Genomic DNA, 18,770 nt, shown 5'->3' on the forward strand with positions numbered 1-18,770 from the left:
TGTTTTTTCCCCCATTCCCCTCACAACCTGTTATATGTAATTTTGTATAACAATGAGGGTCTCCTTCCATTTCCATGGAATTTCCTTTTTCTCTCCCTTTCCCTCCCACCTCATGTCTCTGTTTAATGTTAATCTTTTCCTCCTGCTCTTCCTCCCTGCTCAGTTCTTAGTTGGTCTCATTATATCAAAGAAGATATTTGGCATTTGTTTTTTAGGGATTGGCTGGCTTCACTTAGCATAATCTGCTCTAATGCCATCCATTTCCCTGCAGATTCCATGATTTTGTCATTTTTTAGTGCAGAGTAATACTCCATTATGTATAAATGCCACATTTTTTTAATCCATTCATCTATTGAAGGGCTTCTGGGTTGGTTCCACAGTCTAGCTATTGTGAATTGTGCTGCTATGAACATCGATGTGGCAGTATCCCTGTAGTACGCTCTTTTAAGGTCTTCAGGGAATAGTCCGAGAAGGGCAATAGCTGGGTCAAATGGTGGTTCCATTCCCAGCTTTCCCAGGAATCTCCATACTGCTTTCCAAATTGGCCGCACCAATTTGCAGTCCCACAAGCAATGTCCAAGAGTACCCTTTTCCCCACATCCTCGCCAGCACTTGTTGTTTGACTTCATAATGGCTGCCAATCTTACTGGAGTGAGATGGTATCTTAGGGTGGTTTTGATTTGCATTTCTCTGACTGCTAGAGATGGTGAGCATTTTTTCATGTACTTGTTGATTGATTGTATGTCCTCCTCTGAGAAGTGTCTGTTCAGGTCCTTGGCCCATTTGTTGATTGGGTTATTTGTTTTCTTATCGTTTAATTTTTTGAGTTATTTGTATACTCTGGATATTAGGGCTCTATCTGAAGTGTGAGGAGTAAAGATTTGTTTCCAGGATGTAGGCTCCCTATTTACCTCTCTTATTGTTTCTCTTGTTGAGAAAAAACTTTTTAGTTTGAGTAAGTCCCATTTGTTGATTCTTGTTATTAACTCTTGTGCTATGGGTGTCCTATTAAGGAATTTGGAGCATGACCCCACAATATGTAGATAGGAGGCAACTTTTTCTTCTATCAGACGCAGAGTCTCTGATTTGATATCAAGCTCCTTGATCCATTTTGAGTTAAATTTTGTGCATGACGAGAGAAGGAGATTCAGTTTCATTTTGTTGCATATGGATTTCCAGTTTTCCCAGCACCATTTGTTGAAGATGCTATCCTTCCTCCATTGCATGCTTTTAGCCCCTTTATCAAATATAAGATAGTTGTAACTTTGTGGATTAGTCTCTGTGTCCTCTATTCTGTACCATTGGTCCACCCGCCTGTTTTGGTACCAGTACCATGCTGTTTTTGTTACTATTGTTCTGTAGTATAGTTTGAAATCTGGTATTGCTATGCCGCCTGATTCACACTTCTTGCTTAGAGTTGCTTTTGTTATTCTGGGTCTTTTATTTTTCCATATGAATTTCATGATTGTTTTCTCTATTTCTACAAGAAATGCCATTGGGATTTTGATTGGCATTGCATTAAACCTATAGAGAACTTTAGGTAATATCGCCATTTTGATGATGTTAGTTCTGCCTATCCATGAACAGGGTATATTTTTCCATCTTCTAAGATCTTCTTCTATTTCTCTCTTTAGGGTTCTGTAGTTGTCATTGTATAAATCTTTCACCTCTTTTGTTAGGTTGATTCCCAAGTATTTTATTTTATTTTTTGAGGATATTGTGAATGGGGTGTTTTTCCTTATTTTCGTTTCAGAAGTTTTGTCGCTTATATACAGAAATGCCTTTGATTTATGCGTGTTGATTTTATATCCTGCCACTTTGCTGAATTCATTTATTAGTTCTAGTAGTTTCTTTGTAGACCCTTTTGGGTCTTCTAGGTATAGAATCATGTCGTCTGCAAATAGTGATAATTTAAGTTCTTCTTTTCCTATTTTTATGCCTTTAATTTCTTTCATCTGTCTAATTTCTCTGGCCAGTGTTTTGAGAACTATATTGAATAGAAGTAGTGATAGAGGGCATCCCTGTCTTGTTTCAGATTTTAGAGGGAATGCCTTCAATTTTTCTCCATTCAGAGTGATGCTAGCCTGAGGCTTAGCATAGATAGCTTTTACAATGTGAGGTAAGTTCCTGTTATTCCTAGTTTTTCTAATGTTTTGAACATAAAGGGATGCTGTACTTTGTCGAATGCTTTTTCTGCATCTATCGAGATGTTCATATGGTTCTTATCTTTGAGTCTATTGATGTGGTGAATAACATTTATTGATTTCCGTATATTGAACCATTCTTCCATCCCAGGGATGAATCCTACTTGATCATGGTGCACAATTTTTTTGATGTGTTTTTGCATCCGATTTGCCAGAATTTTATTGAGGATTTTTGCATCTAGGTTCATTAGAGATATTGATCTGTAGTTTTCTTTCTTTTAGGTGTCTTTGTCTGGTTTCGGAATCAAGGTGATGTTGGCCTCATAGAATGAATTTGGAAGAGCTCCCTCTTTTTCTATTTCCTGAAATAACTTGAAAAGTATTGGTATTAATTCTTCTTTAAAGGTTTTGTAAAACTCCGCTGTATACCCATCCGGTCCTGGGCTTTTCTTGGTTGGTAGTCTTTTGATTACTTCTTCAATTTCATCCATTGATATTGGTCTGTTCAATTTGTGTGTATCCTCCTGACTCAGTCTGGGCAAATCATATGACTTAAGAAATTTATCGATGTCTTCACTATCTTCTATTTTATTGGAATATAGGTTTTCAAAATAATTTATAATTGTCTTCTGTATTTCTGTAGCATCTGTTGTGATATTGCCTTTTTCATCCCGTATGTTAGTAATTTGAGTTCTCTCTCTTCTTCTCTTCATTAGCATGGCTAAGGCTCTGTCGATCTTATTTATTTATTCAAAGAACCAACTTTTAGTTTTGTCAATTTTTTCAATAGTTTCTTTTGTTTCAATTTCGTTGATTTCTGCTCTGATTTTAATTATTTCTTGCCTTCTGCTACATTTGCTGTTGTTTTTCTCTTCCTTTTCTAGGGCTTTGAGATGAAGTGTGAGCTCATTTATTTGTTGGTTTTTTTTTTTTTTTTTTTGAGGAATGACCTCCAGGCCATGAATTTCCCTCTTAAAACTACTTTCATTGTGTCCCATAGATTACGATATGTTGTGTCTGTATTTTCATTTATCTCTAAGAATTTTTTGATTTCCTCCTTTATGTCTTCTGTAACCCATTGATCATTCAGTAACATATTGTTAATTTTCCATGTGATGTAGGATTTTTCCTTCCTTCTTTTATCATTGATTTCTAGTTTCATTCCATTATGATCAGATAAAATGCATGGTATTATCTCCACCCCTTTATATTTACTGAGGGTTGCCCTATGGCATAATATATGGTCTATTTTTGAGAAGGATCCATGTGCTGCTGAGAAAAAAGTATATCCAATTGATGATGGTTGATATATTCTATATATGTCAGTTAAGTCTAAGTTATTGATTGTGATATTGAGTTTTATAGTTTCTTTATTCAACTTTTGTTTGGAGGATCTGTCCAATGGTGAGAGAGGTGTGTTGAAGTCACCCATAATTATTGTGTTGTGGTCTATTTGATTCTTGAACTTGAGGAGAGTTTGTTTTATGAACGTCATAGCACCCTTATTTGGTGCATAAATATTGATAATTGTTATGTCTTGTTGGTGAATGGTTGCTTTTAACAGTATATAATGTCCTTCCTTATCCCTTTTGATTAACTTAGTCTTGAAGTCGATTTTATTCGATATGAGGATGGCCATCCCTGCTTGCTTACGAGGACCGTGTGCATGGCATATTTTTCCCCAACCTTTCACCTTCAGCCTGTGTATGTCTTTTCCAATCAGATGTGTCTCCTGGAGGCAGCATATTGTTGGATTTGTTTTTTTTTAATCTATGTTAGTAGCCTATGTCACTTTATTGGAGAGTTTAAGCCATTAACGTTTGGAGTTACTATTGATATATGATTTGTACTTCCAGCCATGTTTGATTATTTGTCTTTTTTTTTAAATTTAGTTTGTTTCTCCATGATTAGCTTTCCCCCCGCCCTCTGTCTTTACTGAGGTACTTCCCACTGTTGGTTTTGGTAATTGTTTTTCATTTCTTCCTCGTGTAGTGTTTTGCTCAAGATGCTTTGCAGTGCTGGTTTTCTGGCTGCAAATTCTTTTAACTTTTGTTTATCATGAAAGATTTTTATTTCGTTGTCGTACCTGAAGCTTAATTTTGCTGGATACAAAATTCTTGATTGGCATCCATTGTCTTTCAGTGTTTGAAATACGTTGTTCTCGCTTTCAGCGTCTGTGATTAAAAATTCGTTGTTAACCTTATTGGTTTACCCCTGAATGTAATTGTAGCTTTTAATATTTTCTCTTTGTTCTGTATATTGGATATCTTGATAAAAATGTGTCTTGGTGTTGGTCTACTGTGATTTTGTATGCTCTGTGTCCTGTATGCATCTACAATTTGTATATCCGTTTCCTTTTTTATTTCTGGAAAGTTTTCTATAATTTTTTCATTGAGCAGGTTGCTCATTCCCTTGGTTTAAACCTCGATACCTTCCTCTATCGCGATGACTCTTAAGTTTGTTTTTTTTATATTATCCCGTATCTCTTGGATGTTTTTCTCATGATTTTTTTACCAGCCTTTCTGAGTTGGCTAGACTCTTTTCAAGATGATATATTTTGTCTTCATTATCTGACATTCTGGCTTCCACTTGCTCCACTCTATTAGTGATACTCTCATTTCAGTTTTTAATTTGGTTTATAGTTTCCTGCATTTCTAGAATTATTGTTTGATTTTTTAATAATCTCTATCTCCTGATAAAGATGCTTATTTGCTTCTTTTATCTGTTTATGTAATTCATTTTCAATGTGTTCTTTCACTATTTGAATTTGCTGTCTCATATCCTCTTTTAGATTCCATTCCATCTGTCTGAGGTATTCCTTCAGTTCTTTATTTGGCCATTTTTCTGATGCCTCTAGGTCCTCCTGAATATTTAGGCTGTCCTGAATTGTTTGTACTCCTTTTCTTCCTTGCTTTTTCATGCTGCTCATGTTACTTCTTGTTCTGTTTGACTGCTGAGTTACTGTTTACTCCTATAAATTTATTTGATGCTTGGGAGGAAAGGTATTAGAAGGGAAGGGAAGAAGTCACTAAAGAGAATGAGAGTAAGCAGGTAGAATTCAAGGAAGGGGGAATAAGGAAATTGAAAAGAAATAAAAAGACAAAAGAAAAAAATAGAAACTAAAAAAAGAAAATAATTTAAAAATAGTCAAAAAATTAAAATTAAAATTAAAAAAATAATATAAAAAATTTGAAAAGAAAATTAAAAAATAAAAAAAAGAAAATGAAAAAAAAAACCCAAATAAAAAAAAAATTTAATAAATACAGTCTTAAGAGTTTGATTAACTTCTCTTCCAGTAGGTGGAGTTGTGCCCACCGGGCCAAACTTTTCCTCTCAATACGCGGGAACCAATCACTGTGCAGCAGCTCCTCTTCCCAGACTGGGCGGGTCTCCAATCCTGAGTGCCAAGGGCCTTCTCTTGTGTCTAGTCACTTCCCCACTTTTCCTCAAGCCAGGCCCCACTCACCGGTGACGCTCACCACAATACTGGCTACACGCCAGGTCTGCTGCTCCCAGGAGTCCTATTATCTTGAACAACTGGGCACACTCTCCCTCTTTGTCATTCCCTCAGACCCTAAGTTTGTGGAGCTTGGGACTGAGAACCCTCAGTGAATTTTGCTTGCCCTCCGGTAGCCACACCCCCGGTAGCTGGTGCAAGAGACCTCAGTTGTCAGTACTGGTGGGAGCAGTAGCCGAGGGTTCCGCGCCACGGGTCCCGCGCCACGGGTCCCGCGCCACTCCTGATTCCCTCCGTCTATCGCACTCACGGGAGAGCTGGGAGGGGCCCTTAAGGTTTCCCTGCTGTGTGGAGAGGAAGGGCTAGGGGGTTACACACCTGTCTCCACTGGTTTCAATTAAGTTATCTCCTCCGCCACGTTCTGGTGACGTCAGTTCTCTGTCATGATGGTATCCCATGCAAATGGCGACAGTTCATTCCCTTTGCCAGGTGACCAATGCAACGGGTGGGTCCTGACTGGCTCTCCCAAGTTCCATCTCAATCCTGTGGCCACTGCCTATGAAGGCTCGGTTGGTATTAACCTCCACAGGTTCAGAAGGGCCGACCAGTTGTTTCAGTGGGATCGTTTAGTGCTGAGTCACAGCGGTTTGCCTGTGAGACGCAGGTGAACGGGAGCTTGAATTCAGCCGATCCGGGCTTGGTGTGTGTTCTGAGAGGCCCAGACTGTTCGCCCCAGATCCACGTCAGCTCAGCATTGCCTAGTGATCCTGAGCAAACAGCATTTAGACGGTTTACGATTCCCTATGCCCGCGCAGCTGAAGAGGTCAGAGACATGATCTCTCCGCGCCCGCCGCCATGTTGGATCTACAAGCAAAACTTTGTATTTGACTTCAGAACTTCATAGACCATCTATATAGCCTGTCCAAGATTAGTAGGTTAAAAACACAGTACACAACTTGCAATAATTCAACTTACAACTCTTCAACTTTACAATGATGCAAAAGCAATATACATTCATTAGAAATCATATTTTAAATTCTGAATGTTCTTATTTTTTACAAACTAATAATATATGGTATAATACTTTCACAAGATGCTAGGAAAATGACAGTGCGCTGCCCCTCCCAGTCACCCACTGATTCATAAGGATCAACAACTGACACTCTAATGTACAGTATTGCTAAACTTTGATGTTCAGTAGGTTACATGTATTCAATACATGTAACCTAGTTATAATATTTTGACTTACAAGGTTTTATCAGACGTAATCCAATTTTAAGTCAAGGAGTATCTGTACTTGCCCTTACATTGACTTAATTGGTTTGGGGTGGAAACCAAAACCAATTTTTAAAGCTTCCCACAAAATTCTAATTTGCCAAGAACTACTGGTGGATAGATGTGTCCCATTGACTTCTTTCTCAATATTTTTCTTTTCAAATTGTTCAGTTTCACAGAAGATTATTTTCTAATATTGTTTTTGTTTTTCTCCTTCTCTTCTCATAGAATTTTTGTTACAAATCTCCAAATTATAAATACATTGTTCCTCTCTCCTTTAGGCTACAAGCTCTGACCATCTATGTTACTGCTCTTATTGGTTTTTTTTTTTTCAATCTATTATTCTTCTCTCCAATTTCATCCCTCTGGAATATAAATATACACTTTTGACTGTTTTTTTCCTAATGAACTAATTAGTATTAATAGAAAGACTATTGGAGTTAAGAAATCAGAGTTCTTCCAGTGAGTGTCTGTGTCACACTGAGAAAATTATTCACCCTCTCTAAACCCCAGGCCCAATCAAGAAAATAAAGAAAAAAATAAACCTCCCTCATAACATTTTTAAGATGATCTTAAAAAAAACTCTTGTGGTAAGAACACTTAACATGAGGCCTATTCTTTTAACAAATTTCTATATTTAAAATACAGTATTGTCAAGTATAGGCATAGTGTAATGCAAAAATCCCCAGAATTTATTCATCTTTTGTAAATGATATTTTATACTGGTAGGAAAACAACTTTCCATTTTTTTCCTGAAGCTCCTGGCAAGAACCATTTCATTGTTTCTTTTGTGTACATCTCATATCAATGCAACCACCAATATTTGTTCTTCTGAGTCTAGCTTATTTCAGTGAGCATAATGTACTCCAGGTTCATCCATGTTGTAGCTAGCAGCAGGATTTCCGTCGTTTTTTTTTAAAAAAATACTTATTAGTGCATTACAGTTACTGTAATAATGATGTTCATTTGGACAAATTCATATATGTATATAAAATAGTTCACTTCATAAATGTATATAAAATAGTTTGCTCCATTTCAATCCCTAGTACTTCCTCTGTCCCTTCCTTCCTCCTTTCACTTGAGTCTCTATTGATCTTCCTTTCATTTGCTTCTTTTACTAGTATATTATGGTTTTAAATAAAATTGGAATGAATTGTGATATGTCATACTTGCACATGGCATAATACGGTCAAATTCATTCCCCAGTTCTTCTCCTTTCCTTCCTCTTTTCCCTCCCCATTGGCCCCCCACTTCAACTCCACTCATCTCCCTTCTGTTTTCTTGAGATCCTTTTTTATTCCTTTTTTCTCTCTAGTTTCCACATTTGAGAGAAAACTCTTGACCCTTGACTTTCTGAGTCTGACAATTTCAGCACATAGCATTTTTATAAGAAATAAATGAAACTGAAACTACATAATAAAAGTAAATGATTTAATACTCAATAATAAAACTAATTTTAAAAGACTGTATCTTCGAAGGTCTTTTTATTCCTTATCTATTTTTTGCTGCAACTCAATACAATATTCTATATTCTTTCTGAGTTATATAGTTCTGTTTTTTACAAACCCACTCTCATTCCTAATTTTAAATTTTAGCATATGTGTTCTATGACCCCCAGTGCCCAGTAAAATGTTATTCCAGATATGGCAAGAATTTTATGTAATCTCAGTTCAAAATTCTTAATAATAATAGGGATAGATGGTATGGCTTTTTACCTAGCTAGTTTATTGCTACTCATCAAACATATGCAAGGTCCCAGAAAAATATCCAAAATGCTTATTTACTTCAGGTTGAGTTGTCACCTAATCTAAACATGGTAGGAATTCAGAAGCAGCTCAACTCTCTTCAAGTCATCTACTATTTAAATCTTTCTTATCTCTGCTAATATAATTTCAAAATCCCAGTCAGTTCAAATCATTATATATCTTTGACTTCCTTAGATCGAATCCATCTGTCCACACTAATGCTTTACACAAAGTGTCTCTCACATTCAGCACAATGATAAAACATCATAACTCAGTGTTATTCCAGAGATGTAAAGTTAAATTTTTAACATTCAAAATAAAAGAATGTAATTCACTATACTGAAGAGGGAAAAAGAAGGTGGGGAAATCATATGATTACCAAATAGATACAGGAAAAATATTTTTAAAATGTCAATACCCTTTTATGTTAAAAATTCTCAACAAACTAGAAGTAGAGGATTCACATAAAAAACTAATAGCCTATTTTATAATTAATGCTGAAATACTGAACGTTTTCTCTCCAAAATAGGAAAAAAGGCTAGAATTTTTGGTTTTACAATTTAAATGTACACTTTGCTATAGTCACCGTAATAAGAAACAAAAGGTATAAAGCTCAGGGGGAAAAATAAAGAAGTAAAATTATTTTATACTCAGATGGCATGAGAAAAACCTAAGGAAATTAATTTTTTATAAAATCAAAAACTGCTACAGCTTTTAAATTAAATTAAACAGGTAATATAAAACTTAATTACATTTATAAATACCAATAATTATAAAATAAAAGTAATAAACAATTATTAATTCAACTGAATGAGGAAAATCTTTTTCCATGTAGCAAAAAAATGAATCTTGACCCCTACCTCATACCATATACAAAATGATTTTAGATGGTTCATAAACCTAAACATAAAAGCCAGACCAGAAAGCTTCTAGAAAAAATTATGGATATATATATATATTCACAACCTGGATAAGACAAAGAATATAAAAGACTGGGGGTCATAACAGAAAAAAAAAAGATAAATTGGATCTCATCAAAATTAAAACAGTCTTCCCATCAAAGGACATGTAAAAAAGGTCTAGGCACACCTCAGACTGGGGAAAATATATGCAGTGCTTATAAATGACAAAGGATCTGTATCTTTTAGAATTATCAGAAAATTCACAAAGAATTTTAAAATTTGTAAATAATTGATTAGAAAGTTGAAGAATCCCATGAAGAAAGAGAAGAACATAAACATCTCACAAAAGATACAAGAATGGGTTATAACCGCAGAAAAAGTGCTTAGTATCAGTAATTATTAGAAAAATGCAAAATAAAACTATAAAGAAAAATCATTTCACACTCATATGAATGGCTAAAATTTAAAAAATAATTAGAGCCTGGATTTAGAGAAACTAAGATTCTCACTCAGTTTCACTCTATATCTATTCATGATTATAAAATGGAATGGCTACTTTGAAAAACTGTTGGGAAGTTTTTTTTAAAAAAAGTTATCCACCCTGACCCAAACACTCCATTCTTAGGGATCTATATGAAAGAGTGTATCTATAAAAAAATTTGCATATATGTATTCATGCAGAATGGTAATAACAGGATACAAGACAAGTATCAATCAACAGCAGAATGAATAAACATATTGTAGTATATTGATCCAATGGAATACTACTCAGCAAAAACAGGAATAACAATGGATGAATTTCAAAAATATTTTTAATGGAAGAAACTAAACAAAACTACACATTCATGAACACACAAACAAACACACTGTGGAATTCCACTATGTAAAGTCAAAAAGTAGACAATCCTGGGGTTGGGGATGTGGCTCAAGTGGTAGTGCGCTCACCTGGCGTGCATGAGGCACTGGGTTCAATCCTCAGCACCACATAAAAATAAAATAAAGATATTGTGTCCACCGAAAAAAAACTGAAAAGTAAATATTTTTAAAAAATAGGCAATCCTTGCCTACAGTGATTAAAATCAGAAATACTTGCCTCTGAGGCAAAAATGAGGTCAATTGGAAAGAGAATTTGAAAACTCTCTGGAATGATGGCAACACTCAATATCTTGCATGGAGTGGGGTTACCACTACAGATAACAATTGTCAAAGTATCAAACCATATACTTAAAATCTGTGTATCTTGCTATACAACTGGGAGAAAATAGTTCACCAGGAAACATTCTTTTTAAGTAAAAAGAATGGTTCACTTCACTAACTTACAATTATCTACGTTGTCACAAATGACAAGATTTTTTTTTTCATTTTTAAGGTAAAAATTTATTCCATTATATATACACACCACATTTTTTTTTGCCCATTCATCCACTGATGGACAGATGACTCTGGCTATTGCGAGTTGTAGTACAATGAAAATAAAGTACAATTATCTTTGAAATATTGATTTCATTTCCTTTGGATATACACCAAGTAGTAGCTTCTAGATCTTATGGCAGTTTTGTCATATATATTAAGGAACCTCCATATATATATCCATGATGATTGTATTAATTTACATTCCTATTCACTGAGTACAAGAGTTTGATTTTCTCATAATCTTGCCAATTTTTCAATAATAATCATTTTAAAGGATTGAGATGATATATCTCATTGTGGATTTTGATCTGTATTTCCCTGATGATTAGTGATGTTAAGCCAGGCACAGAAAGTTGATCTCTAGTAGTTACCAGAGATGCAGTGGATAGGAGGAAGAGGGGGTTGACCAAAGGATATGCATATATAGTTAGATAGGAAGAATAAGTTGAAGAGATTTTCTGTGCAGCATGCTGACTATGTTAATGATAATATATTGTATACTTGAAATATGCTATGGGAATTTTTATTAAGTCTTACCATAAGAATGACAACTATGAGAGGTAATGCACTTATTAATTAACTAGATATACCATCTCACAAAGTATACAGTGTATAAAAAACTTTCTATTGTGCATGATAAATGCAATTTTATATCTCGATTTAAAAACAAAAAGGCAACTCAAGTAATATAATTATTTAATACAAAGAAGAGAATTGGTATGTCAGTAGAATTACCTAATACTTTTTTCAGAAATAATATTTCAAGAATTTTCAAAGATTTTTTTCAAGGGTAAAATAATTTTCAGTATAAGTAAATGAACCCAGTCTTATGGGTTCTTCTAAATAGAGAAACTTATCCTTGTGAGTTAATATTCTTGAGAAAAACAAAGAGGAAACCAGAGCATATAAATATTTCAGTCTCTTATTAATTAAAAATATAATAATTCACAATCTGGAGGATTTTAAGACACAAAAGAGCCCAACTAAACAAAGGTGAAAAGATCAAACATGGGATGTAAAACTAATAGCTGTGACTTAGTGAGTTAACAAATATGCTGAATAAAAACAAACTCAACAAAGTGCTGGAAAGTCTGTAGCTTCCAAGCAATTAACACACTAATCAGAAACACTTGCAATGCATAATCAGTCCCATTTCATTCTAAAAGCAAGAATTATTTGGTTATAATGGATTCTTTCCATTTAGAAGTAAAATTAAGGAAACAACTAGATAAAGGTATGCATGAAGCAAAGAGGAAGTAGCCCAACTTGCTCCACCTAAGGAGTGTCTATTTTCAGTGAATAAGATAAAAAATTTGGACTTCATCTCTTCAATATCTCTTCAATATAATTCCTTCTACATTAGAAGTCTGAACACATCAGCTAATTCCCTGTTAAGACAATGTAAATTTGAAGGTTTGCATTCATACTTTTATTTTCAAACCTCAACAACAGTTTTAAAAGTGAAATCATCATTTCAATCATGTTATTAATTTCCAATTAGTAAATAGCCAGGAGTGAATCTAACTTCACATATCTTGAATTTCTAGACAGAAATCCAGAATTAGAAAACACTTTAGAGGACTGGACTAGTAACCAGAGTTTAGACTTTAATATGAGGTAGCCACAATTATCTTTTTAAAATAGTAGCTCTCAACATTTTCATACCTGACACACCTATATCATTTGTCATAACACATCAGAATCTTTTGTTCTATCTATACATCTCTCTTCATCTACACCCTCTGATCTCTAAACCCTTTCCTAACATTGTATGTCCTATCTCAATACTCCCTCATAATTACTTCCATGTGTATTTTCTCCTCCTTCTCTCTACAATGAATGAGGTACTCTAGGAGGTTAGAAGTCAGAGGGAGAAATGAGCAATGTACAAAGTCTTTGGGCAGAAGGGACAGTAGCCCAGGTGAAGTTATACTCCTTCCCAATGATACATGTTAGAAATTATTATTCAATTACATATAATGCTTACACATGGCACTGATTTAAATTTAAATACCACTATCCTGAATTATTTAACTTTCCCACTTTTTGTTTTCCTCCTCATTCATCATACAACTACTAAGGTAAAGTTACTTACCTTCATAAATATTTAATAACTGATAGAACCAAGGAATAGAGTCAAGATGGCATTAAAATTACTTCTAGTTTTCCTCAAAGTTTACAAAAATAAGCTAAGTTGAACAAAAACAAAATATTCAGAGAAAGAGATTCTGCTTTTCATTCATTGAATGATCAAATACATTGACATTAGAGAATTTATATTAGCATAAAAGTAAATATGTTTAATAGTTTATTTTTATTAATACATATAGGACAATGTAATTAGGGCACTGTATAATGTTATCTGAGCCTAGATCACCCCAAACTTGTAAATTCCATGCTCATAAACATATGTCAAGGTGAATAACCTCATGAGGATTTTTTTAAACTTCTGAACAGGACTGGCAGAGATAGCTGTTAGTCAAAAGGAAAACAAAAGAACTTTATGGACAATTTAGCCCTTTTATAGCACCAATATCCTTCTACATAACACTAGAATATAAGTTCACTTAGAGTTGGTGAAGATCACATGAAATAATATATATGAATGAGTTCTATAAACTATAGTGGATTTGTGAAATTTAAATGCCATTTCACTGATGAAGATAAGAATTACAGTAAAAAAAGAAAAATGTTATATTAAAGAAGTAAGATACTAAACAAATCCTTGCTTCATTAGCAGACTTAAAAGACACATATGCCCTACAAATTGGCTCAAGAAATTTATTCAAACTATATGTCTCAGGATATAGTGAATGGCATTTATTGGATCCTAAGTCTCCCTCTCTTGTATTTTATGATGCCCATTCAGAATGAGCCAGGTTGAGAACATCACCAATTCCATGTTCTAGGTCCATCTGTTGGCAAAAATATAATGCAAACAGCTTTAAAAGTGCTATTTTCAATGAAATATCACAGAACAGCTTGTCCCAATGATATTTCTAAAGCTTGCCTGCAAACCGCCTACTGGGAAATCCAACTGAAAGAGAAGGGGAAAGAGAAAAAAAAACATACAGATAAAAAACAGGAATGAAAAAGGAAACAAAGGGTAAAGAAAGACTAGCAAGGAATGTGAACTCTGAAGAAAAATAAGGAAGAATGAGAGGCACAATATCAAACACAAATGACATTAGTTAGAAGCCATAAGGAACAGAGAACTTAAAATATCTATCTATAGGAGATAGAGAAGTAAGCATAAATAATGCATCATGTTCAGAGGAATAAAGACAAAAGAAGAAGGAAAACATCAGAACACACCAACAGCTCACTAATTGGAGTATCATTAAAATGTTGTGAAAGGGAAACGTGAAATAGTCATTTTTCTGAACTTCTCTTTTAATACTTGTAATACACAAGGTTCATTTTTCCAAAAGCTAATACAGACTTCAGTGTCTATTACCAACTTCAAAGGAAGCAAACATCCTTTTGTGAGACCCTTCTTTTAATTTAAAAAAATCCATTACATATCATAATAGTCCGAACATTACAATATAAGTAGTATACATGCATTGACTTAAAAATACATTATAAAGTAGATGATGTCATTTAGGAAACTTACCTGGGGTCGAATAACTTTTACAATATTTTTGAGGGCAGTGTCAGGGGATGGAGGTGAGCAGTCAGGTGTTGGGCCTGTTGAGCTGTTTCTATGGTTACTAGTTCCTGGAGCAGTAATTGCTACTTCAGAGGCATTATCTGGGAATAAAAATAGAACTATCATGAATCTAATCACTCATTTTACCTTTTAAGACCTGAAATTACTTTTGTGAATATGAATTGAGATTTCATCTTATGACTGGTATCAATTTTACAAGAACATAATGAGGAATATGCTCATTGGTACATTTTAAAGATAAAGTTTTCAAATGTTTTGTTTCCTGTTAAAATAGTATCCCCCCATAGTAAAGTTCCAAGAATATTAATATCATTCAATTCACAATGACAAATCATGCATCATCACTTTTAAGACTGCAACTACTCCATGAATGACTACGACTTTACCTTAACTTAAAAGGAATATGATCTGGCCAAAGCTTTCCTCATAACCTTTCAATGAGTATTCATTTTTATTAAGTAGGAGTTTCATCTTTCTGTGATTCATAAAACCCAAACACAGGACTCCTCAAACAACTTTCCCTGAAATCTCTCAAACTATAGAAAAGAAGGCCAGTAAATGAAGCCTGAATGAAAAACTGACATTTATAAAAACAGCTTTATAATGCAAACAAACAAAATTATAACCCCAAGAAAATCATATCATTCTATATGGTCAAAGCTAAATGAATGAAATTTCAAAATCTAAATTAATCTTCCCTTATGCTGGGTATTTGATGGGGTTAATATGAGGCAAGGTAGTAAAGAAAACTTTCACTTGAAATTCTGCAATAAGTGTAACATTTTTTTCTTAAATTTATATTAAAATAACACAGAGATACAATTTTGGAATGTTTAAAACACTTGAAAAATTATGGAAATGTTCTATAAATAACTTATGCTAGCATATATATCATTTTGGCAATCCTCTACAACCTTTCATGAAACCAGCATGATGAAGAGATACCTGACTCCTGTGTTCACTGCAGCATTATTCACAATAGCCAAGATATGGAATCAAACAGTGTCTATCAATAGATGGATGCAAATAAAATGTTATATATACAAAATGGAATATCATTCAGCCTTTAAAAAAGGGGAAATCCTATCATTTGAAACAACATGGATTAATCCAGAGGTCACTATGTTAATTAAAATAAGCCAGTCACAAAAAAGTAAATACTGCATGTTTCTCACTTATATGTGGAATCTCAGCAAAGTTAAAACTTACAGAGAACAGAATGGTGGCTGTCCAAGAACACAAATTTTCAATTACATTGGAGCAATAAGCTCAAGAGATCTCTAAAATACTTAATAAAAAGCAATGGTAGCCTTGAAAATTCATAAAGGAGTAGAAATTGTTTTTAACATGTGCAAAAAGTGATATGTGAGGTAATCCACATGTGAATTACTTATTTAGCCATTTCATAATGTATATATGTTTCAAAACAGCATACTATACACAATAAATATATGTATATTTAATTTGTATTTATCAATTAAAAGTAATTACAATTTTTGAAAAATAATTTCTTGATGTGTTGGATATAGGAAAAGAGAGAATTCAAGGATGTCAAAGGCTTTGGCCTGAGTAACTGAAAGGATGCATTGCTACTGGTAGTAAAAGGAGTCTGTAGAAGGATCATACAGTCTCACCTTACTGTTTCCAATATTGTCTCTACCCCATTTTCTTTCACTTTTAATTTTGGACTAGAAGGAAATAATGCTAGAAAGAATTTATTCCTTTTATCATTTATTGTCTCTGTTGTACTTTTTCATTTTGTTTCTCTATACAGCATTCAGAATAGTTTCTTCAACTCATTTCCCAGTTTATTAGTTTTTTTTAGCTGTGTCTAATCTGCCATCAAAACCTTTCTTAATTTAAAATATACTTTTCAATTCTAAATTTCCATTTGGTTCTTACTAAAATACACTATGTCACTAGTTAGAATTTTTCAGTCCATAAAAACATTTTTAAGCTTGCTTTTGTTTATTTGAAAATTGCAAGTAAAGTTGTTCTCTCTCTCTCTCTCTCTCTCTCTCTCTCTCTCTCTCTCTCTCTGTGTGTGTGTGTGTATGTGTGTGTGTGTATGGGGGGTGTTTAGAAGGAATTAATAAAAGTATTTTAAAATTTTTTGGTTGACACATAATAATTGAATGTACTTATGAGGTAGGATGTGATATTTCAGTATACAGAAACAATATTTAATGATATGGATATTAGCATAAAATAGATATGGATAATTAGCATACAAATTATCTCAAACATTATTATTTGTGTTTTAAATAGCTTATAAAATTAGGGAAGGGTAAAAATGGAAAGATGATGGTCAATAGATACAGGAGCATCGGTGGACAGGAAGAATGACTTCTAAAGATTTTGGTTTGTTTATCTGTACCTGATAATTCTAGTATCTGCAGTTTTCATGGGTAGTTTCTGTGATTTTGATTTTCACATGTGCTATTCTATTGTTTGTCTCATTATCAATTTTGTGCTGCTATTCACTCAACTGGTTAGAGCAAAAAATGCAGCATTAAATTTAGCTAATTATTTCTCTTTAGCCTCTCTGTTAATTCAAAAGAGCATCAAAATTTACATACAAACACCTATTGCTGAAGTCTGTGTGATATTAAGACAATTTAACCTTTCAGGATTTCAGTGTTCTTAATTACAAAAAGGAATGATTAATAGCTATGTTGTAGGTTTATATGTGTAGATAAAATAGAAGATAAATAATTGTGTTACCAGATATACAGTAGTTTAATAAATGAGTTTCCTTTTCTGCTATCAAACCAAATATCATCAAAATTTAAAAAAATGTAGAAGATGAAAGAAATTCCAGGGAAGAAAGCAAGAAAAGAAATAGAAAGGATCATGAATACTTTGGTGAAATTTGAGGTCAATATCTTTTAACTATTAACACAAATTGGTAGGGACAGAATTTAATTCAAAAATAAGAGATAATCCCTTGAGAGCTTGAGGGATATATCTAGAAAGAAATTTTTCTATGAGGAATTGGCCCACAAGACATGGAAGCCAAGGTTCCAAGGTATGCATATGGCAAGCTGGAGACCCAGGAGAGCCAATGGATAGTTCTAGTCTGAGTCAAGAGGACTGAGAATCAGGAGAAGTGATGTTATAAGTTCAAGTCCAAATGGATCTTAATAGAAGAAGAACTAAAATTTCAGTCCAAGTTAAAAGTCCAAAGGAAATGTTCCAGTTCAAGCAGTCAGGCAGGAGGAGTTCTCCTTTACTCAGTCTGCTTGCTCTATTCAAGTATGCAGTTGATCAAATGAGGCTTATAACATTAGGAAGGACAATTTGGTTTGTTCAGAATACCATTCAGAAGTTAATCTCATCTACAAACAACCTCACAGACATACTGAAAATAACGTTTAACCAAATAGGCTGCAATAGGTGGAGGTGGGATGGAGGGGGATAGTTAATGAGTACAAGAATGCAGTTGGATAGGAAAAGTAACTTCTGATGTTCCTTGCACAGCAGGGCAACCAGTAGAGAGAAACTTGAATGTTCCAAAAACAACAAAAAGATAAATATTTGAGGTGATGTATGTGCTGATCATGCTGATTTGAAAGTGAATTGCCGCACTGTGAACAGTCTTATGGAAGGCCCATTTGGCATGGCAAGAGACCTATGCCCACCATGAGTGAAACTTGTCAACCACTAATAAGCCAATTTGAAAGCAGATCCTTCATTGCCAATTAAGCCTGGAAATTACCTAAGTTCTGTGAAACAGTTTGACTGCAACCCAAAGAGAGACCCAAGTCGATGGTTTTCAGCTACCTTCTTTCTAGATTCCTGCAGTGGAACACAACCAAGGAAGTTTATTTCAGCTTTGGGAAACTATCGATAGGCTATAAGTAGCCTGGCTGGAGCACTGAATATCCATGGAAAAGTGAATGGAGATGATATTAGTAAGATAAAGTATTTAAATGAAAGATAAATGAAAAGGAAACAAAATTGTCCTTGTAAAATATTAAAATTTTTGTTTAGAAAAAAACCCAGCCACATTATGTGCCTGAAATTTGTTTTCCTTAAAGTTATGATCAAATGCTACTTTCACCTATTTAAAAACATACAGTCTACAAGTTTATAGAGTCACTTAAAAATACTCTACATAAAGAAGCCACATCTGTGTGCTAAAGGATGAAATAATTGAAC

The 18,770-nt window shown here is 33.9% G+C and overlaps 1 protein-coding gene across 6 annotated transcripts in view; it reads right to left on the minus strand.

The window, feature by feature from the left end:
* Anks1b (ankyrin repeat and sterile alpha motif domain containing 1B) overlaps window positions 1-18,770 on the minus strand; it is a 1,098,518-nt gene that overhangs the window by 627,208 nt on the left and 452,540 nt on the right. For all 6 annotated transcript variants that reach the window (XM_076854981.2, XM_076854978.2, XM_076854982.2 and 3 more), the window contains exon 11: window positions 14,553-14,689. In XM_076854981.2, the coding sequence (XP_076711096.2) occupies window positions 14,553-14,689 (137 nt within the window). The remainder of the gene's footprint in view (window positions 1-14,552; window positions 14,690-18,770) is intronic.

The sequence above is a fragment of the Callospermophilus lateralis genome, chromosome 4 (genome assembly GCF_048772815.1).
Source record: "Callospermophilus lateralis isolate mCalLat2 chromosome 4, mCalLat2.hap1, whole genome shotgun sequence".
Classification (NCBI taxonomy): Eukaryota; Metazoa; Chordata; class Mammalia; order Rodentia; family Sciuridae; genus Callospermophilus; species Callospermophilus lateralis.